This window comes from Trachemys scripta, chromosome 3 (genome assembly GCF_013100865.1).
Source record: "Trachemys scripta elegans isolate TJP31775 chromosome 3, CAS_Tse_1.0, whole genome shotgun sequence".
In the NCBI taxonomy this organism is placed as follows: Eukaryota; Metazoa; Chordata; order Testudines; family Emydidae; genus Trachemys; species Trachemys scripta.
In genome coordinates, this window is record NC_048300.1 from 149,510,051 (window position 1) to 149,535,479 (window position 25,429).

The following is a 25,429-nucleotide window of genomic DNA, read 5'->3' on the forward strand; positions in this document are numbered from 1 at the left end:
ACGCAGGCCACAGAATCTCACCCACCCACTCCTGTAATAAACCCTAACCTATGTCTGAGCTACTGAAGTCCTCAAATCATGGTTTAAAGACTTCAAGGTGCAGAGAATCCTCCAGCAAGTGACCCATGCCCCACGCTGCAGAGGAAGGCAAAAAACCCCAGGGCCTCTGCCAATCTGCCCTGGAGGAAAATTCTTTCCCGACCCCAAATATGGGGATCAGCTAAGCCCTGAGCATGCGGGCAAGACTCACCAGCCAGACACCCAGGAAAGAATTCTCTGTAGTAACTCAGATCCCACCCCATCTAACATCCCATCACAGGCCATGAGCATATTTACTGCTAATAGTCAAAGATCAATTAATTGCCAAAATTAGGCTATCCCATCATACCATCCCCTCCATAAACTTATCAAGCTTAGTTTTGAAGCCAGATATGTCTTTTGCCCCCACTGCTCCCCTTGGAAGGCTGTTCCAGAAAGCACTTGCAACCCTTCCCAGCTTGGTGTCATCTGCAAATTTTACAAGTACTCTCTCCAATCCATTATCCAAACCATTAATGAAAATGTTGAAGAGTACCACACCCGGGACAGACTCGTACAGGATTGCACTAACTATGTCCTCCCAGTTTGACAGCAAACCATTGATAACCTCTCTTTGAATACAATTTTTCAACCAGTTATTGATATTGGAAGATAAGACTAACATTCCTGTAGTACTACAAGAGGGACATAAGGATCTGATGAAAATCCCTGGGTGGGTTGATGACCTAGGGATAAAAATACCCACATTCTGGCTACACTACGGCTTCCACAGTTGCTACCATCAGTAGATCTGCTCTAGTGGTGAATTATACATCTGAATTTTGCCAGGGAAGAGAGCACTAAAGGTACTGATATTTCTCTTTTTTGGTTTGAGGTTCACCATATAGTAAAAATATTGTAGGATTAAAAAAAAAAAGGGTACTCTGCTGCCCCATTTAAATGATCAAATTTATTATGCAAGTCAGTTCCTGATAGGAAGGAAGTTGGCTAAAATCTCCAAAGTAAGTTTTTCTAATCATTTTTTAAATCAATAGACGAGGAGCGTTTGATATGAGGTACAATAGGGAACAAGGACATGGTTTTGGCAACAATTTATTATGGATGGGTTAACTGCTGTATAATTCTTGGCATTACATGGTGTTAGAAAATCTGGATGGGGGGGAAACAGCATCTCCCAGCCCAGTGCATAAGTTGAATTAGACAGATACTAATAATGAATGCTCCCTAGACAGAGTCATGAGTTGAATCTATTTGGATATTTGTTTTTAAACATGGAAATTTGATAGCTGAACATGAAGGATGATTATGGTATATAGGAATTGCTATATCAGATCAGACCAGTGCTCTATTTATTACACTATCTTGTTTCCTTAACTGGCCAGTACCAGATGCTTCACTGGAAGGTACAAAAAAACCCGATAGTGGACTATGGAAAACCTACCCATAGGTAAAGTTTCTCCCTAACCCACACCAGTTAGTAGTCTGAAGCATGTGAACATATATCTAAATTTTTAATCCTTCCTAATTTCATGGTGGATGTTCTCATTATCAGAATAAATGTCTAATCGTTTTTTGAACCCTACTAAGCTCATGGCCTCAATATCTTGTGTCTATGACTTTCACTGGTAAATAGCTGGATAAACACACTTTTCTTCTCCTTGACAATGTACCTATAAAGCTTTTAAACAACATCAACAAAAACAGTTATTAACCTTTCTGTTGTTCTTTGAGATGTGTTGCTCATGTCATTCCATGTTAGGTGGGCACATGCCGTGTGTACCATCACCACAGATTTTTCCCTCAGTGGTATCTATCAGGCTGACTCTGGTGCCCTCTGGTGCTGCACGCTTATGCACTGCCGGCCCTGCATCCTCTCAGCTCCTTCTTGCCGGCTAACTCTGACTGAGGGACAGGAGGTTGAGTTGTGGAATAGACATGAGCAAGACATCGTGAAGAACAACAGTTACAGAAAGGTTAGTAACTGTCTTTTCTTCTTCGAGTGCTTGCTCATGTCCATTTTACACGAGGTGATTCATAAGCAGTACCCAAGAAGGTGGGCTTGGAGTTCATACTCATGTAGATTGCAACACTGCTCTCCCAAACCTGGCATCATCTCAAGCCTGCTGTATGATGGTGTAGTGGGAGAAGGCATCATTAACAGTCTGAGTTTAATCTCCCTGTCCTTTGTCCCAGACCTGAGGGCCAGCCAGAAGTTGCACTTCTGGGGTACATGGGACTCCCCCAAGCAATGGACAAACTTAGACTGGCTGTAGCTCACAAGTAGAGCTTCTCAACAGGAGAGGTAGTATTTGAAACCTGGCAAGCCAGGCATGCCCGGCCAGGGAGACAAGGCTCCGAAAAGTGAAAAAGAGAGGAGGAAAACAATCCTCTCACTACTTAATACTAGCTAACTTTAACTTATACTAACTAACCCTAACAACCAACTATAGTGTAAACTAGAATATGAAATAGCTGAGGCACTCTCAAAGTGGACATGCTAAAGCTCCATCTCAGACCAACGCAGTAGAGAAGGAACTAAGGTTGGTTCGCCTGTGCATTGCTATACAGCCCAGTGTCTGGGACAAGAAGGCACAGGGTGCATACACAGGCCAAACAGGCACTGCTAATGGAAAAATCTCCAATCAAGAGTTCAAGAGGTGCATGCACACCTGAACTGGAGCACTCATAGGGACACTGCTCGAAGAACATCACATTCTTAAATCATTTTGATGAATCTATTTCTTTCAACACGGTTTAACTCAGAACTCAAAACAACAAAACCAAAACTTCATCTATCATTCTCAATTGATCTGTTATTCAGTAACAAGCAACACAGCATACCATCTAGGCCATGAACACAGACTACAAGATGTATTCCATCTTCTGAACCTTCATCCTCTTCTGTGCTGAAATAAGGTGCTGATGAAGCCAGTCTGAGAACATCACTATACATAAATCCAGGGAGTTTAAGTTGCTTTAATTCCTCTTTAGCCTGGAGAAAACTGGAACAAAACAATGCTTACTATAATAATTCTGTTATATACCTTATTAAAATCTAATAAATGTAGGGTCTGCAAGAACATAATTTTCCACTGCTTTTTACTTAAATATTTCATTTATTTAGTTCATATAAAGCATAAAAACATTTATTCCAGACTTAGGCACCCATGACAAATTATTAAAAAAGTGCAATCCAAGATAAATACAAACAGTGCCAAGCTAACAAAAGAAGTCAGTCCCCAAAATCCAAATTTTCCACCTCAGGTCTCATGAAATCCTATTCTCCCCAAATAAAGTCCACACCCACAAACACAAGCTCTCCATCCTCCAAAGACCTTTGCAAATTGGTCGACTTTGAGGTATATCATAAAGGTACACAGGATCCTGTCAACTGCAGTAACCAGCATTCATCTAAATAAATTATTAACGGAATACAATTGGGTTTAATTCTTTCTTAAAGCCTGATCTGAAGCCCACTGGAAGTCAAAGTAAGTAGAGACTCCCATTAACTTTACTGGAGTTTGGATTAGGCAGGCACTTAGGCCTGGATGCACAAAAGGACGTAGGCGTTGCAATGCATCACAGCGACATAGCTACCTCCTTTTGCAGAGGCAAGTGTTGTTAAGATAATGGGAGAGCGCTCTCCCATTGACTTATATCAGAGTAGCAGCCGTGTTAGTCTGTATCCGCAAAAAGAACAGGAGTACTTGTGGCACCTTAGAGACTAACAAATTTATTAGAGCATAAGCTTTCGTGGACTACAGCCCACTTCTTTGGATGCATATAGAATGGAACATATATTGAGGAGATATATATACACATATACAGAGAGCATGAACAGGTGGAAGTTGTCTTACCAACTCTGAGAGGCCAATTAAGTAAGAGAAAAAAAACTTTTGAAGTGATAATCAAGCTAGCCCAGTACAGACAGGTTGATAAGAAGTGTGAGAATACTTACAAGGGGAGATAGATTCAATGTTTGTAATGGCTCAGCCATTCCCAGTCCTTATTTAATCCTGAGTTGATTGTGTCTAGTTTGCATAGTTCTGAAAATCAGGCCACTTACTTAAATCCATATTTAGACACTGTAATGCCTGATTTTAAAGTACGTACATTTTTTTAAAAAAATAGCCTATGTTCTTAAGAGTTTGAAATGGGATATGGGAGATATCTGGTTCAATTCCACCTTCCACCTGAGGGGTAAAAGGAATTTGAATAGAATCTGCCACCTTTCAGGTGAGTGCTCAACCATTGGGCTGCGGGATATTCTGATGTGAGGCTCACTTCATCTCTCTTGTTGAAGCTGCTGCACTGTAGATAAATAGTGAATGACAGTCATTTGAGCAGAGAGATTGTTTCTTGGATGACTGCTCTAACCATCAGACTACAGAGTCATTCTCATGCTTGTGCACATGTGAGAGAGAGACAAGTGGGTGAAGTAACATCTTTTATTGGATCAATCTCTGTTGATGAGAGAGAAGCTTTCAAGCTTACACAGAGTTCTTCAGGTCTGGGAAATATACTCAGAGTGTCCCAGCTAAATACAAGGTCAAAGCATAAGTAGTTAACACATATGTCAAGGGACCATACAAGGTGAAGTGGCCAGTTACACCTCCCCAGTCGTGAATGGAAAGGGGAAGCTTGGGGAGGAGTTTTAATGGATTAGATTGTTGTAATAAACCATAAATCCAGTCTCTCTATTCAGTCCATGATCTTTGAGAGAGAAGGGGCAAGAGTGAGAGCACACAAGCATGAGAATGACTCTATAGCCTGGAGGTAAGATCACTCATTCAAGATGTGGGAGACCCAGGATCAAATTGGGGTTTGAACTGGGGGCCTCCCAACCTCCTGGGGGAGTATCCTAACCACTTTGCTAAAAGTTACAAGAGTAGTCCTCCCCTTTGTTGTACTTTTTGCCTTAACATCCTCTGAGCACACCTATTGGATTGGGCCTTCTAAGTCAAGTGTGGGGCCCAATCCAATAGGTGTGCTCAGAGGATGTTAAGGCAAAAAGTACAACAAAGGGGAGGACTACTCTTGTAACTTTTAGCAAAGTGGTTAGGATACTCCCCCAGGAGGTTGGGAGGCCCCCAGTTCAAACCCCAATTTGATCCTGGGTCTCCTCCCATGGTTAATGAATCTTCCCATGGTTTGTGAATCGCTCTGTGTCTTAGGCAAGAAATAGATATCCAGGTGCCCAGAGGGAGGCAACAGGGCACTTACTCAGAGGCAGAAACGTAGGTACCTAGGAAACTTTTACTGTAAAAATTTAGGTGCTGAGTTATTTAGGAATCTACGGGGTTAGGTGGCAGCTGAGTGGGAATTTTGTGCATCTTAGTGGAGCCTAAAACTTAGTAGGTACTTAGGTGCAGGGACCAGAGGGATAGGGAATGGTAGGAAGGCCTAACTCCTTTTGTGCATCCAGGCCTCAATCTCTAGGTCAGATGAGGATGGGAGACAATGCTTAGAATTGCCTACCAGCAGCCATTTGGAACAAACTGAGGAATTGGAACTGATGTGCTCCAAAAGAAACCATGTATCATCCTCGTGACTAGAGAAAAAGATCATTATGTGAGGTCTCTCAAGTGAGAGAGTCAGGAAAACAGAAAAAATCACTTCACCATAAAAAACAACCCTATTCTAAGTGCCCTTTTCCATACTTATTTATATTTGATTACTGTACATACAGTCCTTAGTATAGATCCAGACTTTATGAATTACTGTTCATCTATAGCTCTAATAAATGTAAATGGAGAGTATTTTAATGCTCCCATTCTTTAACAGTAGGGGGTTGCACACATTGTAGCTTCTGTAGGCCGAGCACATTGCGCCCACATTGTGCTTCTTACATCCCTCCATTCCTCCCCCCAACCCCCACAAGCAGCTTGTATGCCACCTTCCCATGCCCATCCATTTCAGGGACTCTCTGCTAGTCCCATCACCCCCTCCCTCAGGGCTCTGTGCGTGTCCCCCATTTTCCTCCTGGTATCTGTGTTCCTCCCCATCCCATCTCCAACTCCCACCACCACGACTACAGTGTCTGCTCCCACTTCCCAGGGCTCCTCCTCCTTCCCTTACCATCTCTCCTCCCCAGTTCCTGCTTTCTTTTCCCCAACTCTACTCCCCAACCCTGGGTCTCTGCTTCCATGCCCACCCAACCCCCATCTGGGTCGCTACTTCCCTCATCACCACCACTCCCTCGTCCCAACCAATTCCTTGAAAGTTCCTGCTTTGCCCCTCATCCACTCACCCATATTCTGGGTCTTGGTTTTTCCCCCTTCGCTTCCAGGTCCCTCCATCCACCCCCTCCCATTTCTCTCCACTTCTGATTCTACCACCCCAACCCAAACCCCAGACATCACCAGATCCCTGTTTTTCCTCCCACCATTCCCTATCCTCTGGTCCCTCCTGCTTCCCGCACTGGATCCCCACTTTCCCTCACCCCCCCCTGTAAAGCTCTCTTATTTCTGTTACAGTCTGGGCTATGCACAATATCCCCCATGGCAAGTTAAGCTGCTGCCTCTGATATATGTAGGTAGTAAGGGGGCGGGGACAGAGAATTTCCTTTGCCTGCAGCACCAGAGCAGTGTGGGGGCCCTGATTTCCCCCTGAATCAGCCTTCTCCAGTTTTCCAATCTGCTGCAAAAATTAATAGGTTTGTGCCCATGGATGCCTGGAACATTCCCTATAATTTTGGAATTGGAGGGATGTAGTGTTTCAAAGTTATTGTGTTACAGACAAACAGATGACTGAAAATTGCCATTGAGTTGAGCATTACACCTCACTTTGCTTGGCCAGTTGTGCTGGGCAGCTAGTCTTGTTGTCTTAAACAATTTTGTAACACATGATGTCCCTTTTCTTTACCTACTATGTTAAGTTTTCATTTTATAAAACACCATTTTTCTTTTCTCTAAGATCCTGAAATATTTCTATTCTGTAATTCCTCATTTTAAAAAATGTTTTAATGTACATTTATTCAATATATAAATCTCAAAGTTTTAATTTTGCTTTAAATTTGCAAACAACGTGAGATGAGTAGATGTGATAACTGGAATTCTGTGTTAACATACACTTTCTAACAAGCCTCTAAAACCTGAAAAGTTAGTTGTATGCGCAGGAGAAAATAAATCCATAATTCAGCAACCTGGAAGATATCTTGATCAAAGACCATGTTTCTTTTCCCTCTGAATACCATATTTTAAGTTTTTCAAAATTTAAAGAGACTTTGTTTAAAAAAAATCACTTACGCTAGCATTTGAGGTTTGGGGGAGCTTTCATACCAGGAAACAGATGAAGCTGAGCTGCAGGATGTGCTGCCTGGCTGTTTTGTTATTGCATCAGATTTGCTTTTTGAAGAACATATAACACTGCAAGGAGAGTCTCTCAGCACAGAGGGAAAAGACAAACAACCAGGAGTACAGATAGGAGCCATATTCATTCCATCCCTTAGATGTTCGCTGTCAATCCTTTCAGATCTCAAAGTTTTTTCTTCCATTAGACCATGATTCTGCTCAAAGTCAGCATTTGTATCTCCATCTAAAATATTACTATCATCCGTTTCCTCATAATACCCATTTTCAACCATTTCTTGATCCTGCTCCTCCTCCTCCTCCTCATCATCCTCCTGTTGTGAAGAGCCAACTGTTTGTTTTTCAGATGTTTCCTTTTGAGGACTATCAGGATTGCTGTTGTCAGTAGGGCAAATATCAGAAATATCTGTACTGCTTCTAGAGCCAAAGTAGTTTTCTACAAGACCTTGTTTCACAATATCGATACTACTGGTTGATGAGAGATGATTTGCATCTGGGTGAGTCTCACTTTCAACTGTTGGCAGTTCCTCAATTGTTTGCCTTAATTCTAGAGGTTTGTTATGTTGTCCCTCATTTGTTTTCTCTACATTACACTTAGCATTACTAGATACTGAACCTGAAACAACACATGGTTCTCCCAGATAAATAACTTCTGAATGTAATTCAGTTGCTCCTTCTGTAGTGTTCTGTTGCCTATCAAGGCTTTGAGAGTCCTTAAAAACTGTGTCAAAGTTTGCACGTGAGCTGTAACTTTTCATCTCAGTAGATATATCTTCTTCTGAAGCAACCAACTGTAAAGAATCTTTTAAGTTTGAAAGTGAGGAATGTAGAGAGACAGTTTCATTGTCTGAATACCCTGAAAATACAACACACTGTTGCTGTAAAATGATATTTGATTTTTTATTGTCATCACATTTTGGCAAATCAATTGTTCCCAGATCTAATATAGTTTTGCTGTCACTTAGTTGGCATTCAGGTACAATCGATATCTTTGAATTTTCATCAGGTGAAAGCTCATCATCATCTGACGGTAGAGAATTTATGGATGTCAGGGATGACTGTATTTCGCTCAGTGCACTAGTACTCTCAGTACAATAGCTTTCTATTGCATTTTTTATGTAATCTGGTTTTAGTAAAAGCTGAGGAAATAGTTTTTCACTATTGTAAGCACTTTGCCCTTGAATGGTTTCAAAAAATACATCAGGGTTGGAGTGTGTTGCAAAAGAGCTAGGTTCACTTTCTACACCTGAATCTGAAAACCTAGATGAGGCATAAGTGACACTAACATCTGGTAACTTAATCGTGTCTCCACTTATGGCAACATGAGTCTCTTTTGTAGAAAGAGCAGAATGATTGCTTTTTACTCTTGTCAATGCATCTCCAGTATGTTGGTAGTTCGTTTCTTGCACATCATCCTTTTCAAGCACCAGTACCTGTTCCCCCGAGTTAGCTTTACTTCCAGATTCTGCAGTCTGAAAGTTGGGCACCTGTAAATTCTCTCCATCTTGCAGAAATTCTGCCCAGGATCCAATACGAACAGTCACTTTCTCCCCTTCATAAAGATTCTTGTTACTTGGTTTGACCTCAACTGTCCTCATTCCTGATGAAGTTGGCTGACAGCCAGGACAACCTTCAACTATGCTTGTAGGTGTCAAAATGCTATCCACCTGTGTAACTCCAGTACCTGCCTGGGAGATATTAACTCTGCCAAAAATGGTGGAATTTGCACAATTAGAGACCACAGGACTACACTGGCTTTGCTGAACATGGTCAGTTTGGGCAGATTTTTGTTCAGTTCTAGATGGCACACATCTAAGTTCTTTTTGACTTATTTGCCTCGTGCAGGTCCTTGTGTCACAAGCAAAGCCACCTATTGCAGGATCCAGTCCTTTCTGATGAGACGAAGGCCTGCCTTCATAGCATTTAGAGACGTCCTCTGGTGCTGTGTTTTTCAAACATTTGTAGCCTACTAAGACCACAGAGTCCTTAGAGTTCTGTTTTACTATTTTTTTTGTGTTTTCAGTTTTCATTGTTTTCATTAGTTTAGTAACCTTAACTTTGGATTTGTTTACATCTTCATTTTTCCCTTTCAAAGACTTTGTTAGCTGCTTTTCACTTTCTGAATGCCAAATGTTGGAGGCACCTGCAGGTCTGATTTTCAACTCCGGGCTAGAAAAACCAGCTACAAAACCTTCTTCGGCCTCAAATTTATCCAGCTTATTGGACTCTGACCTCTGAAGATTTTCTACTGCCAACCAGGGTACATCCAAATCTTTTACACACATACACACATACAAAAAAAAAAGTGAGAAAAGAAAAGCACAGTTTATAACAAGATTATGCAAATTACTAAAGCTATACAACTTTCATTACAAAATTTAAAAAACTTTACAGCTATTCAAAATATAAACTAGATAAACATTCAAAACATTTCTCTATTGCTAGAAAATATACAGAAAAATATACCTAATTTTTCTATAGCTTTACTTATTCTTCAGAGGAAGAACACACAAGCTTGTATTTACCTTCAGTAATGGAATCTAAATACCGATCTTCAAAGATTATAGGTAATGAGTTCAGGTCTCCATCTAGTTCACTGCATTCAATAGGAAGAGGTGGAAGAGAACTGCAGAAGGAGGTGTTTTTGATAGCTGTACACATCTGTAGATGACTCTGAGCACTGAAAAATATTACCTTGCATTAAGAGAATTGTAAGAGAGGATGGTAATCCTACACAGTAAATTGTTACTGTTAATACTTAAACAGAATACACTAAATCTAAACTCCTATTAAATTAGTTACACAAGTACATACAAGGCATTTTTGTAATCTGAAGCATATTAAAGATAACACACTTGTGACATATGTTGTGCACTACAAGCTGTTTCTGTGCATTTAGCAACACGATTTGGAAAAGTAATAAAAAAAGCCTCACTATAAACTATTTCAAGTTACTCACTGTAGTTCTTGATATGCAAGAGCAGCTTGCCTTGGATGCTCAAGACAAAAGAATGCTTCGGAAAACCTTCGTACCTGAAAGATTCCAACAATTACAACTAGCAAAATAAGAATTCTTTTTACATAGAAAAAGCAATTTAAAAAACCAACAACATTGCTATGTCACGTCAGTGTCACGCGTGAATAAATACTAAAGTTTTCATGAAATATTCAATCATCAAATTTCATGAACAAGAGTGTCAGTTGATGTGTCTTTTTTTTTTTTTAGCACGAACAGATATAGGATTGGGGCAGATATTGGTTTTGAATGGGAAGCACGGTCTTGAACAAATAGGGCAAATGTAACATGCTCCAGTTGCCTATCTGGACACATAACAGAGACATGAACAAAAAAAATTAATATAAATTTGAATAAAAGGAAGTTTAGTTAGTATCATATGAGCAAGTTCAAAAATGTATGATGGTTGTCCTCAAGAGTGGAAACTCATCAAATATTCTTCAGTTCATGAGAATGCAGCAGGCCAGAATTATACAAGGGTGTGTATTTTGACCTTTTTCTGTCCCAGATTTCAAAGTGAACAAAATATAGTACAGATTTTACATTGCCTTTACCATTTCTCCTGCAATTTACAATGCCAAAAGTACTGTGCCAGCAATGATTACCCATTAAGATTTAGGTGTCAAAATACATGAATAAAATAAAGCAAATACAATATTTAGTTTTTTTACAGCACAAAGGAGCTTATATTTACCTACTGTCAAAATACAAGAATGAAATATATGTTATTAATTTAAAAATGGAGAAATTGGAACTGTGGAATATACAGTAATCTATTACATGTAAAAAATTACAGTAGTGCAATGTTAATATTCCACACGTGAGTACACAATAGTCAGGAACATTAGATCTCCCACATTGCATATAGCAGTCTAATCAGTAACCTCAAGTCCTACATAAATGTAACATGGGTAAATTAACATTGTTATGAGAATTTTTACTTTTGCATCTCCTCACCACTGTGTTCAAACACACAATTTTAATGCTGCATTACAATAGATTTTACCTAGTTTGGTTGGTTTTAAAGGAGATGCAGAGAAAGGTGTTTGGGTATAGAACAGCAGAGTTTCAAGCTACTCCATATGCTACTATCTTCAGCACAAACATGTTTTATTTACTGGATATATAATAATTGTAAGAAATGTTTGAAATCACTCAGCCATCTAATTGTACCTGTAGCTAGTCTGTTTAACAGTGTTTTCTTGCTACTTTCTCTTGCCCATCCCCTCTGAGTACTTGATACACTCACGGTCTCTCTCTTAGATTATACACTCCTCAGGGCAGAAGCTGTCTCATAATGTATTTGTAGAACTCAGTGAGGCCCAATCCCCAATTGATTCCCCTGGGTACCACCATTTCAGCTACACATGTACACCAACAATCACAGCTACATACAATACAAGGAAAATCTAGTCAAGCACTACTGAGTTCTACAGCATGGGATTATAGCACTATGCAATTCATGTGTACTCACAGGCAATATTTAAAATGAAAAGCCAAAATGACTTTTTGATTTATGTGTAAAAGCCCATTTAAATGTTATTTTTCCTGCCAATAAGTGTTCACAGAAAATATTTCTCAGAGAGAACTAGCCATATGTCAAAATCTGATTTCAAGTTTCTGTCATTAGAGTTTTTTTTAATGGAAAAATATATCTTCCCAGTTGCATAATTCAGAAAAAGAAAAAGAAAAAAACCCCACAGGATTTGAGTCACTTTACCACAAAATTCACCTTTAGGCTATAACCAAGCATGAAAAGGTTCAACCACAAGGGAAAGTTTTTAAAAAAAGTTATGGGGAAACAAAAACAGCAGGTTAAAAAGGAAACTGCATTGCAAAACTTAACTTATGGCTTTTCTTATAGCTTTTACCAGCAGAGAAAGCTCATCTATTTTTCCTGTCACATGGAATCATATTTTAATGATACACACATGTCCCTGTGTGTAGAAGTAGACTTTCAGTTATACTGTCTCCTTAGATCTTAAATTTGCTACTCTTGGCAATCTTGGCTAGTTGGTCTTTGTTTTTATCATCAGACAAACCACACTTTCCACTTCATTTCTGTAAGAGATTGCGTCCCTTTGTTCTGGAAAAATGGTTAAAGCATAGTCTAACCCAGAGACAACCCTTAAAAGGAAAAGTTAGCATGCCCTGGGAAATATGGAGAAAAGATCATGTTAATATCCCTTCCCTGGAAGTCTGAGGGAGAGCTTGGATGGGTCTTCAAATGGGAAAGGCATAAATAAAACAAAACAAAAACTGCAATGAGACATTTCAATCAAACATCAAGGGAAAAGTTCTTTAGAAAGAAATTAACTCTTCCTCTTTGTCATAGGATCTGGCCCTTTCACATGAGTCCGGGACCAGCCTACCTGTGACAGGCTCCTGTAAGGGAGAACAAGCCAACTTGGGCCCACCTGGAAGTGGTAGGTTTATTATTGTTAGGATTATGGTGGCACGCACATTCACAGAATACAGTAAAACAGTCCCTGCACCAAAGATCTTGTAATTTAGGAAAGGAACCCAGTGCATCATATTAATAAAAGTGATATTATTCAAATTATACAAAATTAAAGTACAATTGATTTTTGTCCTAAACCAGTGATTAGAAATGGTGGAGAGCTTGTAGTGGGTTATAGATTGCTGTAATAAGCCATAAAACCAGTGTCTCTATTTGGTCCACGATTTTTAGTGTCTAGCAAAGTTATGAATTTAAGCTTCCAGGTGTTGTGCGAGTTTCCCTTGAGGATGAGGACTGACAGGTCACATACAGATTGATCGCTTTGTGAAAAGTGTTTACCCACAGGTGATTTGGTGTTTTTGTCTTTCATCATTTTTCTGTGTGAATTCACTCAAGAGCATAGTGACTGTCTCGTGTCACCCACATAGTTGTTATTGGGGCATTTAGGACACTGGATGAGGTACACCACAAGTTGTGATAGGCATATGTAGAACCCATGGACCTTGAAACATGTGTTGTGGAGGTACTGATTATTTTAGCAGTGGGGATATGGCTGCAGATTATGCATCTGCTGTTCTGGCAGGATCTGGTGCTGCTTTGAGTTTCTGTGTCCTATTCTGTGGAGCTTGCTTCTGATGATGAGCTTAGAGAGGTTGGGGGTTGTTTGAAAAGTGGGTTCAGGAAAGATTTCTTTCAGGATGTAGTCCCCATCAAATATGGGTTGTAAGTGTTTAATGATACTCCATATGGGTTCCAGTGTGGAGTGGTAAGTGACAACTAGGGGTATGCAGTCGGAGAGGGTTTTATATCGGTTTTGAAGCAGGTTCTCTCAGGGTATTTGGGTGACCCATTCCATGATGCAATCTACTTCTCTAATGGAGTGTCCTTGTTTGGTGAAGGCGGTTTTAAGTGAGTTAATGTTTATATCCCTTTCTCCTTGGAGCATATTCTGTTTTCTTGGCATGTCGGCGGTGGTTACTGGATCTGTGAAGGTAAGTGTGGTGATTCATGGGTTTCTTGTATATAGTTGTTTTTAGGGTTCCATCCATGAAGCTGATCGTGGTGTACAGGAAGTTGATGTTAGTGTGAGAGTGGTCTAGAGAGAGTTTAATGGATGGATGGTAGTTGCTGAAGTTGTGATGGAAACCTATGCGGGAGTTTAGGTCTGCTCAGAGGATGAAAATATCATTGATGTATCCTCAGGTAGATAATTGGTTTCATGCTGAATTTGTTCAGAAATTCTTCTTCAAGGTCGCCTATAGATTGGAAGAGATTGGCATATTGAGAAGCCGTCCTAGTTCCCTTGATTTCTCCCATGGTTTGGACAAAGGGTTTGTTGTTGAATATAAAATTGTTGTGGGTGAGGATGAAATGGATGAGTTTGGGGATATGTTTGAGGTGGCTATCTGAGTGTTATCCATTGCCTTGAAGATACTTGAGGCAGGCCGCAATGCCACCATTTTGACAGATGGTTGTGTATAGGGATTTATCATTGATGTAATGATATATCTGAGATACATCAATGATATTTTCATGGGTCCTACAACAGTGCACTAAATGTTTCAATAACAACTATGTGGGTGAAACGAGACAATTAATACACTCTTGAATGCACTCTCACAGAAAAATGATAGAAGACAAAAAACACCAAATCACCTGTGGGGAACACTTTTCACAAAGTCTATCTGACCTCTCAGTTCTCATCCTCAGAAGGAAACCTGCACAACACCCGAGAGCTTAAATTCATAATTTTGCTAGTCACAAAAAATCATGGACTGAATAAAGACACTGGATTTATGGCTTATTACAAAAGTGTTACCCACAAAATGCCCCCCACACACACACTCACCAACCATTTTTCTTCCCTATGACTAGACATAAGTTAACTGGCCACTTCACTTTGAATGGTCTCTTACAATATCTGTTAACTACTTAGGCTGAACAATATGCATTAACTACTTATGCTAAACAACCTGTTCCACCTTGTATTTAGCTGTGACACTAAAAATTAATTTCCCAGACCCAAAGAAGAGCTCTGTATAAGGCCTCGGCTACACTTGGGGATTCACAGCGCTGCCATGGCAGCACTGTGAAGCGCGAGTGTAGTCGTGCCGCCAACGCTGCGAGAGCTCTCTCGCAGTGCTGCAAGTACTCCACCTCTCCGAGGGGAATAGCTTGCAGCGCTGCGAGCGAGCGTGCAGTGCTGCAGGAGCTGATTACACTGGCGCTTTACAGCGCTGTGCTCGGGCAGGGGGGTGGGGGAGTGGTGCGTTTTCACACCCCTGAGCGCAGCAAGTTGCAGCGCTGTACAGCGTCAATGTAGCCAAGGCCTAAGCTTAAAATCTTGTCTCTTTCACCAGCAGAAGTTGGTCCAATAACTGGTCCACCTTGTGTCTCTAATATCCTGGGACCGACAGAACTACAACAACAATGCATTATATACAACTGTTTATTAAGTGAATTTTAACACTTACGAAAGGAGCTGGATTAACAGATCTAGACAGTTCTCTGTATATGTTGTTGGCAAGCTTGATCAAACTGCCGCAAACTTGACTTAAAGGAATCAGTACTAGGGACGCAATGGTAGTTCAGTCTCTATGTCTCATTGATGTTTGACTTTTATGTACAGACTACAATAACAAGGATATCAACTAGTGCCCAATATCCATGAGGAAATCGACAAATTACCAACACTCATTTAATACATGACACCTACCAACCAGCAGATGGCAATGACTTTCTATCATTAGGTTTCAGAGTTACAGCCGTGTTAGTCTGTATCCGCAAAAAGAAGAACAGGAGTACTTGTGGCACCTTAGAGACTAACAAATTTATTAGAGCATAAGCTTTCGTGGACTACAGCCCACTTCTTCGGATGCATATAGAATGGAACATATATTGAGGAGATTACAGACATTGACTCTATCTCCCCTTGTAAGTACTCTCACACCTATTATCAAACTGTCTGTACTGGCCTAGCTTGATAATCACTTCAAAAGTTTTTTTTTTTTTCTCTTAATTAATTGGCCTCTCAGAGTTGGTAAGACAACTCCCACCTGTTTATGCTCTCTGTATGTGTGTATATATATCTCCTCAATATATGTTCCATTCTATATGCATCCGAAGAAGTGGGCTGTAGTCCACGAAAGCTTATGCTCTAATAAATTTGTTAGTCTCTAAGGTGCCACAAGTACTCCTGTTCTTCTTTCTATCATTACCAACTTCGGATGACTTCATAATAGAGACTTAGCTGTGAAAGGTTTTGTACCCTGTTATAAGTCATCTATCATGAAGTCCCCCACAATTGTGTTTTATGGTCCTCCAATAAGAAATAAATAAATAAAGAGGAGGGATCTTTTTAAAAAAAAAATCGTATTATTGTGGCGAACACATTGTTGCCCAGAGATGCGCAGGCAGGCAATGTGAGATTCTTAGTTTTCTTAAAATTTTAGTAGGGACATCAGGCTGGAAGAAATAGTTTCAGGATGTGTTCAGGCCTACCAGAAGATGTCACCATAGAACAAAAATTTATCATTACAAAATGTTTACATTCTAGATTGATTGATTTATATTATAAAAAATAACACACACTAATTTTAAATCATTTTTTCACATACCCTACTTAACCCAAAACCTCATTAACTGTACATTGTAACTGTGTACACACAAACTCTCACTCAACAAGACTGTAGTTATTTTTGTAATGTAGCAATCAAAATCTGTTGCAATTTTTAACTCAGAGGGATGATGTCTTATTAAAGGTAATCTGCAAGAATTTTAAAAAATAAAATAATTGCATTATGTGCTGAATGTTTCCAACAACAAAAATGCAGCACAATTGCTTCAGAAATATTTATATTGCAATATCAAGACATACAATAAGCATAAAAACAGACCCAGATGTCTTTGATAAACACCACACAAAATCCAGTACAAGGAAAATCAGTCAGCATAATACAGGTTTATCTCAGGGAGAGGTGATGCTTTGCAGAAGGGATGGTCTATAAATATGAGAATGGTAAAATTAGCAAAGATTAAGCATTTAATAGAGCACATTATCAAGTAACGTATGAATTTATTGCAATAAAAACGCAAAAGACTTTCTGTGCCAGAGAGGACAATAAATAGGATCTCTCATATCATAACTAAATTTATTAGCAGCCTGAAACCAAAAAGGCTGCACCATTGTACATGAGCAGATCAAATCATAAGTGAGACCCCTTTTCACTGCAAGCTCTCCAGCACAAGGATATCTCATGAATCCCCAGACCATAAAGACTCACACTAGTATTTAGTGCATAACACAAAGTACTATATTGTGCATCCCAGAATTAGGTTTCGAGTACACAGTCAAACATTCTCTGAAATCGATGCTCATAAATTTACTATTTCTTTTTAAATTTTAGGTCCCCATAACTCCAGGATTGTTGGCTGATGCTCCAATATGTGAACAGCAGAGTGTCTTCTATGGACTGTAACATGAACTAGAGTTTTCTGCTCAATCCTGCATCCAGCCTATATGGGGTCAATTAAGTGAACGTGGATTTTTGGTTATTTTTCATTAAAAGGCATGTGTTTGCACAGTGTTTCAGAGAAACAGTTTTTTTTTAATCTTTTGATATAGAAAACAATAAAAATCACCTTTGCAAACCAGTGCTCTATAAACTTAAAAAGTTCCATTTAACTGCCCCCTACAAGTTGGCTCCAGGAGGGTTTACTAGTTGATGGTACATCACCCAATTCATGCCCAAACGTGGCGAAAGAGCTAGACCAGAGGTTCCCAAAGTGGGCAATACCGCCCCCTGGGGGGCGCTGGAACGATCCAGGGGGGCAGTAGTAGCCTCGGGTGCAATTTGGGGGCATTGAATAAAAATAAGGGGGCGGTGGAAGCATAAAGAAAGAAGAGAATATAAAAAAATTTTGAAAAACCGTTCGTACATGTTTCATCTGTTGTGTAACAGAGTTAAAGTTGTAGTGATTACTTTATTTTCCAAATAAATTCACAAATTATAACCCATCAGGTGTCAAGTCCGCCAACAGCTCTTAACAAGCAAGCGTTGACAGGCGAGCATGTCGCGCATTGTCGGGAAGTCCAGCATGCACTGGCAGGAATATGTGCGTGTAATGACTTGTTTACAATACGATACTATAAATAGGCGACATGTATGAAATCTAATTTAGATTGTTTCTGAATTGTGTAAAAAGCAGTTAACAATAGTGCAATAAGTATTTAAAAATTTTTATTCAAATTCGATACCTTCGATCTTTACGGATTATGGATCACATACAAAGCAAATTGTATTATTGTTGTTTCAATAAAACAGCAATTTACACGTGAGTATTTTTATACATTTTCTTACATATTTACCGTACGTTTCTGTGTCTCTAGTGCTTACTAATAATAAAATCGTAGCAAGCTTGTGTCGGTACAGTACTATTTGAAGTGTACAGTCAATATATTTGTCATATTTTTTATTACAATATTAACGAAAACAGGGGAATGCAATCGTAAAAAAACTGTTAACTATTAACATTTATTTATATCTATCAAATCATCTGTGTTAATTGGTAAATAAGGCGTGTGTTAATAAGGAACAATTATTTAAATAAGGGCAAACTAAATTAAAACTATTAACTGATTTTTAATTGCATATTGATTATTTTTAAATTAATTATTTCTTGATAAATTTAGTTTGCTATTTAACAATTTAATATCAAATACATATATCTAATGCTGAGCAAACAACTAGTTTCATTAGTATTTTAGTTTGGTTGTCTTTTGCCGTCTTACGCAAAAACCACCGTATACCTGATGTCGTGGGTGATATTCTAATAACACATCTTTCTTTACTATATTGTAGGACATAGGTAGAAATATAGATACATAAAAGAATGCAAATTTGTCACTGCATCTTTCTGTTTGTTCGCTTAAAGAAGGTAGATTTCCAGGGGGGAGTAATTTTTTTCTGAAAAGGGGGCGGTAGGCCAAATAAGTTTGGGAACCTCTGAGCTAGACCCAACAACTTGAGTTTGTCAGACCTAAAGCAAAAAGAAAAGTTTAATATTACTTATGTCTTGCATTCCCCTTTCACCCTTCGATGTCTGGATAGAGCATCTACTGTATGGGAACCTTAAAAATTTGTTTTAAAAATACTTGCAGATCACTTTCGAAAAGAGATGCGATTAGCTTAGTTCTTTTTAGCTATAAAAAGGGTCACCTTCAAGTACAGAGCTGTCACTTCAGAAACATGGCAGAGTGTGCATCCCTCCGTACGACACTACATTGTGGATAACATGGAATTATTCCATCCCAACTTGGGGCTGTGAATCTGGATTTGCATCTCTGGGAAGTATATTCCTGTAGGTACGTTTGAAGATCTAAAAGTCTGGTTTTCTGCCAAAAAAGTAAATTTGAGCAATGTTTATGCTCAAAATGATTCTGAGGTCAAAAATAGCTTGAAAGCAGTCATCCCTCAACTTCAAAAGACAGAACCCAAAGCAGGACCACGTAGTAGCAAATGACTTTATTAGTACACAGTACAAGTTCCTTTTAAATACATCAGATCCCAAATGGATATAAAAAGAATATAAAGATAAAAACGCTACTGTAAAACCATACAATGCTGTCAAAAATATGGAGGGGACCTCTATAGAAACTCTGTGGGACATTACAGTGGAGTGGAAGCCAGCAGGGATAGGGATCGTGCGAAAAAATGTTTTTGATTATGTGTATATCTCAACCCAGTTAACGGGGTGTTCAGCATATACTGATGAAGTAGATTGAAATTACCTAAAATAAGTGCATCAATATTTAATTTTCAAAGATAACTGAGCTAGAAAGATAAAAAATAATTAAAGTCAGAGGATATTTAAAAACCAGATACTGCCCATACAAATAATTACCTAAAATATTTTATCGTTAACATCAGGGCTGAGGTAGAGAAAAAATATTTATATTTTTGTATTCTTATTATACACAGTCTGTAAACATCAACATACTATCTGGGCTCTAATACAGCTATTTCTAAGTAAGAGAGTCTTCCCCTTTATGTCCAACCTCAGAAATAATTTGGAGGATCCTCACTATTGCTACTGATTTTACATGGAAGGTGCTCAGATACTACAGTGATGAGTGGCAGTGTAAGACTAGGATAGAAACATAGTTGGGTGGGGTCATCAAACTACTAATAAAATATCCTCCCTACAGAATTAGTTTTGCATTAAGATTCAAGGCTTAGTCTGTCCAGGGGAAACCAGTTCCACAGCCATGAGTTCTTTCACTAAGAAGGCAGAGTACCCAGCTCTTGTGCTAGGTATACACTGGACTCAATCAAAGTGTCCCTGATAGAAGACGGTTACTCACCTTTATAACTGTTGTTCTTCGAGATGTGTTGCTCATATCCATTCCAATTAGGTGTGCGCGCGCTACGTGCACGATCGTCGGAGAATTTTCTACCCTAGCAACACCCGGTGGGTTGGCTGAGGAGCCCCCTGGAGTGGCGTCTTCATGGCGCTGGATATACACCCCAGCCAACTCAGTGCCCCCTCAGTTCCTTCTTGCCGGCTACTCCGACAGTGGGGAAGGGGGGCGGGTTTGGAATGGATATGAGCAACACATCTTGAAGAACAACAGTTACAAAGGTGAGTAACCATCTTTTCTTCTTCGAGTGCTTGCTCATATTGATTCCAATTAGGTGACTACCAAGCCTTACCTAGGCGGTGGGGTCGGAGTGAGACATCGCTGAGTGCAGAACCGCTGATCTGAATGCAGCATCGTCTCTAGACTGCTGAACAAGCGCATAGGGAGCAGCGAAGGTGTGGACCGATGACCAAACCGCCGCTCTACAAATGTCCTGGATAGGGACATGAGCCAGGAAGGCAGTTGAGGAGGCTTGGGCCCTCGTGGAGTGGATGGTGAGGCGTGGCGTCGGGGCACCGGCCAGGTCGTAGCAAACACGAATGCAGGACGTGATCCAAGAGGAGAGACGTTGCGAGGAGACTGGTAAGCCTTTCATCCGGTTGGCCACTGCAACGAAGAGTTGTGTCGTCTTCCTAAACGGCTTCGTACGCTCAATATAGAAAGCAAGGGCCCTGCGTACGTCCAAGGAGTCCATACGCTGGTCTTGACGGGTGGCGTGCAGCTTAGGATGGAAGACCGGGAGAAATATATCTTGGTTCACATGAAAAGCTGGTACCACCTTGGGAAGAAAGGCAGGGTGGGGGCGAAGCTACACCTTGTCTTTATGGAAGACTGTGTACGGAGGCTCAGACATGAGCGCCCTGATTTCAGAAACACGCCTTGCTGAAGTGATGGCTACAAGGAAGGCAGTCTTCCAAGATAGGTAAAGGAGTGAGCAGGTAGCCAATGGCTCAAACGGGGGCCCTGTGAGCTTGGAGAGAACCAGGTTAAGATCCCACGCCGGAACGGGTTGACGTTGCTGTAGGTATAGCCGGTCTAAGCCCTTGAGGAATCTGACGACCACCGGGTTAGAGAAGACCGAGGAAGCGTGTTCTCCTGGGTGGAACACCGATATAGCGGCCAGGTGAACCCTGACCAAAGATATCGCTACGCCCTGCTGTTTTAGAGATAGGAGATATTCAAGTATAAGTGGAATTGACGCCTGCAAGGGGGACGTGGCCCGCTGCTCGCACCAACAGGAGAAACGTTTCCACTTGGCTAAGTAAGTGGTCCGTGTAGAGGGCTTCCTACTTCACAGCAGAATCTGTTGCACGGGATGTGAGCATCGTAGCTCTGTCCGATTCAGCCATGGAGCATCCACGCTGTAAGGTGAAGCGATTGCAGGTCGGGGTGACAGAGTCGGCCGTGGTCCTGAGAGATCAAGTCCGGGCACAAGGGAAGCGTGATCGGAGTTTGTACCGATAGCTCCAGAAGCGTGGTGTACCAGTGCTGTCTTGGCCAAGCTGGAGCGACTAGAATCATACGTGCCTTGTCTCTACGTAGCTTGAGCAGTACCCTGTGGACCAGTGGAAATGGAGGGAAAGCATAGAACAGCTGGTCTTTCCACGGTAGCAGGAAAGCGTCCAACAGGGAGCCCGGAGATCGCCCTGGGAGGGAGCAGAACACGTGGCACTTCCTGTTGGCGCGTGAGGCGAACAGGTCGACCTGGGGAAATCCCCACCTCTGGAAGATGGAATGGATGATATCCGGGCAAATTGACCACTCATGCGTCTGGAAGGATCTGCTGAGACGGTCCGCTAGAGTGTTCTGGACTCCAGGGAGGAACGATGCCATGAGATGTATCGAGTGGGCAATGCAGAACTCCCACAGGCGAATGGCCTCTTGGCATAGGAGAGACGACCGGGCTCCTCCTTGCTTGTTGCTGTAGAACATGGCCATGGTGTTGTCTGTGAGGACTGACACGCAACTGCCATGTAGGAGACCGAGAAATGCCTGACTGGCTAGGCGCACCGCCATCAGCTCTCGAACATTGATGTGCAGAGCTAGTTGGGATGCGGTCCACAGGCCCTGTGTATGGTGCTCCCCGAGGTGAGCACCCCAACCTAGAGATGAAGTGTCCATGAGGGAGGGTTGTAGGGTGTGAAATGGCACTCCTGCGCAAACTGCCTTGTGATCCAGCCACCAGGTGAGAGAGGTCAAGACCGAGTTCGGAACCGTGACCACCATGTTCAGGTTGTCCCGGTAAGGACGGTACACCGATGATACCCAGGCCTGAAGTGGGCGAAGCCGAAGTCTGGCGTGCCTGGTTACGTAAGTGCAAGCGGCCATGTGTCCCAACAGGCCGAGGCACGTCCTTATCATGGTGATCGGGAAGACCTGGAGTATGTGGATGATGTTTGTGATGGTGTGAAACCGAGTGTCTGGCAGAAGAGCTCGGGCGAGCCTGGAGTCTAAGACTGCCCCGATAAATTCTATTCTCTGGGTTGGCTCCAGAGTGGACTTTTCTTTGTTGAGTAAAATGCCTAACTCATGGAATGTTTGTAGTGTTATCTGGACGTGAGCTTGAACTTGCTCCCTGGTGTGGCCGCGCACCAGCCAGTCGTCTAGATACGGGAACACCTGTATCCTTTGTCAACGAAGGTATGCTGCCACGACAGCCATACATTTGGTGTACGCTCTCGGAGCTGCGGACAAGCCAAAGGGAAGGACGGCAAATTGGTAGTGCACATTGTTTACTACAAATTGAAGGAAGCGCCTATGAGAGGGGTAGATTGCTATATGAAAACATACGTCCTTCATGTCGAGGGCGGCGTACCAGTCTCCGGGATCCAGGGAAGGGATGATGGTCCCCAAGGAGATCATGCGGAACTTCAACTTTACTATGAATTTGTTGAGTCCGCGTAAATCTAAAATGGGTCGCAGACCCCCTTTTGCTTTGGGGATCAGGAAGTAGCGGGAGTAAAACCCCCTGCACCTTAACTCTGATGGAACCTCCTCTATGGCCCCCATAGAGAGGAGTCCAAAAACCTCCTGTGTAAGGAGATGCTCGTGAGAAGGGTCCCTGAAGTGGGACGGGGAGGGAGGGTAAGAAGGGGGGGAACGAAGAAAACTGGAGATCGTATCCCCTCTCCACCGTGCGAAGGACCCAACGGTCCGAGGTTATAAGGGACCAAGCACGGTGGAAACGGGAGAGGCGATCCCGAAATAAAGGGAATGGATTCTGGGTAGTGGCTAGCACGCCGTCCAAGAGGGCACCTTCAAAAATTTTGCCCAGGCCCTGAAGGTGGTCTAGGAACGCCTTGGTTCTGACCGGGTTGGGGGCCGGTCAACCTCCGTCTACCACCTCGCCCCCGCCTTCTGGGGAAGTCCTGTCTTGGACGAGGAGGAGAAGGGTAGAACCTTTGTGGCTGGGGCCTAAAGGGCCTGCGCTGGGGTCCTGGGACATGCATCCCCAGGGAGCGCATGATGGTTCTGGAGTCCTTGAGGCTCTGCAACGGAGAGTCCATCTTGTCCAAGAACAACCCCTGGCCCTCGAACGGCAGATCTTGCAGGGTCTGCTGCAGTTCTGCCGGTAACCCCGATACCTGAAGCCAGGAAACACGTCTCATGGCTATCCCAGACGCTAGTGTCCTGGCGGCAGAGTCCGCTATGTCCAGGGAGGTCTGCAAGGAGGTCCTAGCCACCTTTTTACCTTCCTCCACTAGGGCCCCGAACTCCTCTCTCGAGTCCTGGGGGACCAACTCTTTAAATTTATCCATGGAATTCCATGAGTTGTAATTGTACCGACTCAAGAGCGCCTGTTGGTTTGCCGCTCTGAGCTGCAGACCCCCCCCCTGAGTAAACCTTACGTCCAAACAAATCGAAGCATTTGGCGTCCTTCGATTTGGGCGCTGCCACCTGCTGACCATGACGCTCTCTTGTGTTCACTGAGGAGACCAGTGAACACGGTGGAGGGTGTGTATAGAGGTACTCATGGTCCTTAGAGGGGACAAAGTACTTCCTTTCTACACCTCTGGCAGTGGGAGGGATGGAGGCCGGGGTTTGCCATATGGCATTAGAGTTAGCCTGGATCATACGAATAATGGGCAACGCCACCTGGGATGGGGCATCAGCTGAGAGGATGCTCACCACCGGGTCCTCCACCATCTCCTCTGCCTGTAGGTCCACGTTCCGTGCCACTCTACGTAACAGGTCTTGGTGTGCACGGAGGTCTATTGGAGGTGGGCCAGAGGTTGTGCCCGCCACCGCCTCATCTGGGGAGGATGAGGAGGACGCCTCAGGGGGTAAACGATCCAGATGAGGGTCTGGCTCCAAGGGTCCCTGATGTGCAGGATCCCCTGCACCGGGGTCTGGGACCTGCATGGGTGTCGGCACGGGAGCCTCCATGCCCCCTGGGGGAGGACAGGCGATGGTGGCCTCAGGTACCCTGGGCTCAGAGTATGCCGAGTGAGAGGCCGCTGGTGGAGCCCCTTGAGCTTGGTGATATGTCCATGGGGTCCAGAAAGACCAATGTGCAGGGTCCTGTCTAGGGTCCTCTGCCCCCTCCTGCCAATGGCCCAAGTCGTCTGCAGCCTGACCCTGAGCAGGGTACGCTGATCGGGAAGCTCCTTCCGACGAGCGAGACGCCGATCTTGAGGGCCAGGGCGGTGCCGAGCGTGATTGCAGAGGCTCGTCCTGGAACGGTGCCAAGCGGTGCCGGTCCACAGGGAGCGGTCTCTGCGCGGTGCCGGGGAGCGGTACCAGGATCGAGAACGGTGCCGATGCCCATGCCAGTACCGGGATCCAGATCTGGATCGCGAAGACGAAGACCGGCTGTAGACTCAGTGCCGGGAGCGGCCTCGCGAACGGGAGCAGCACTCATACCGGTGCCGGGAACTGCGTCTGGACTCCGACCGGTACTGATGCTCAGGTCAGTGGCGAGAAGTAGACCGGTGCCGGGAGGAAGATCTGGGCTGCGAGTACGACCGGCGCCAAGATGAAGATCAGTGCCTGGACTGCAAGCGACGTCGGGACCTGCTCCGAGACTGGGAGCGGTGCCGCGAGTCCACGCTCGGAGATGGAGGGCATATCAGGGCAGGCTTGCCCCTGGATTGCACCGTGCAAAGGGGATGCGGTGCCGCGGTCTGAGCTGGTGCCAGCTCCGTGAGGGCGATGAGGTATTTCGCCGTCCCAAATGTCTCCGG

General features: G+C 42.8%; 1 protein-coding gene across 6 annotated transcripts in view; it reads right to left on the reverse strand.

The window, feature by feature from the left end:
• FAM135A (family with sequence similarity 135 member A) overlaps positions 1-25,429 on the reverse strand; it is a 151,261-nt gene that overhangs the window by 38,603 nt on the left and 87,229 nt on the right. For all 6 annotated transcript variants that reach the window (XM_034766221.1, XM_034766223.1, XM_034766219.1 and 3 more), the window contains 4 exons: positions 10,309-10,382; positions 9,875-10,029; positions 7,287-9,621; positions 2,881-3,041 (listed from right to left, as the gene is read on the reverse strand). In XM_034766221.1, coding sequence (XP_034622112.1) covers positions 2,881-3,041; positions 7,287-9,621; positions 9,875-10,029; positions 10,309-10,382 — 2,725 coding nt within the window. The remainder of the gene's footprint in view (positions 1-2,880; positions 3,042-7,286; positions 9,622-9,874; positions 10,030-10,308; positions 10,383-25,429) is intronic.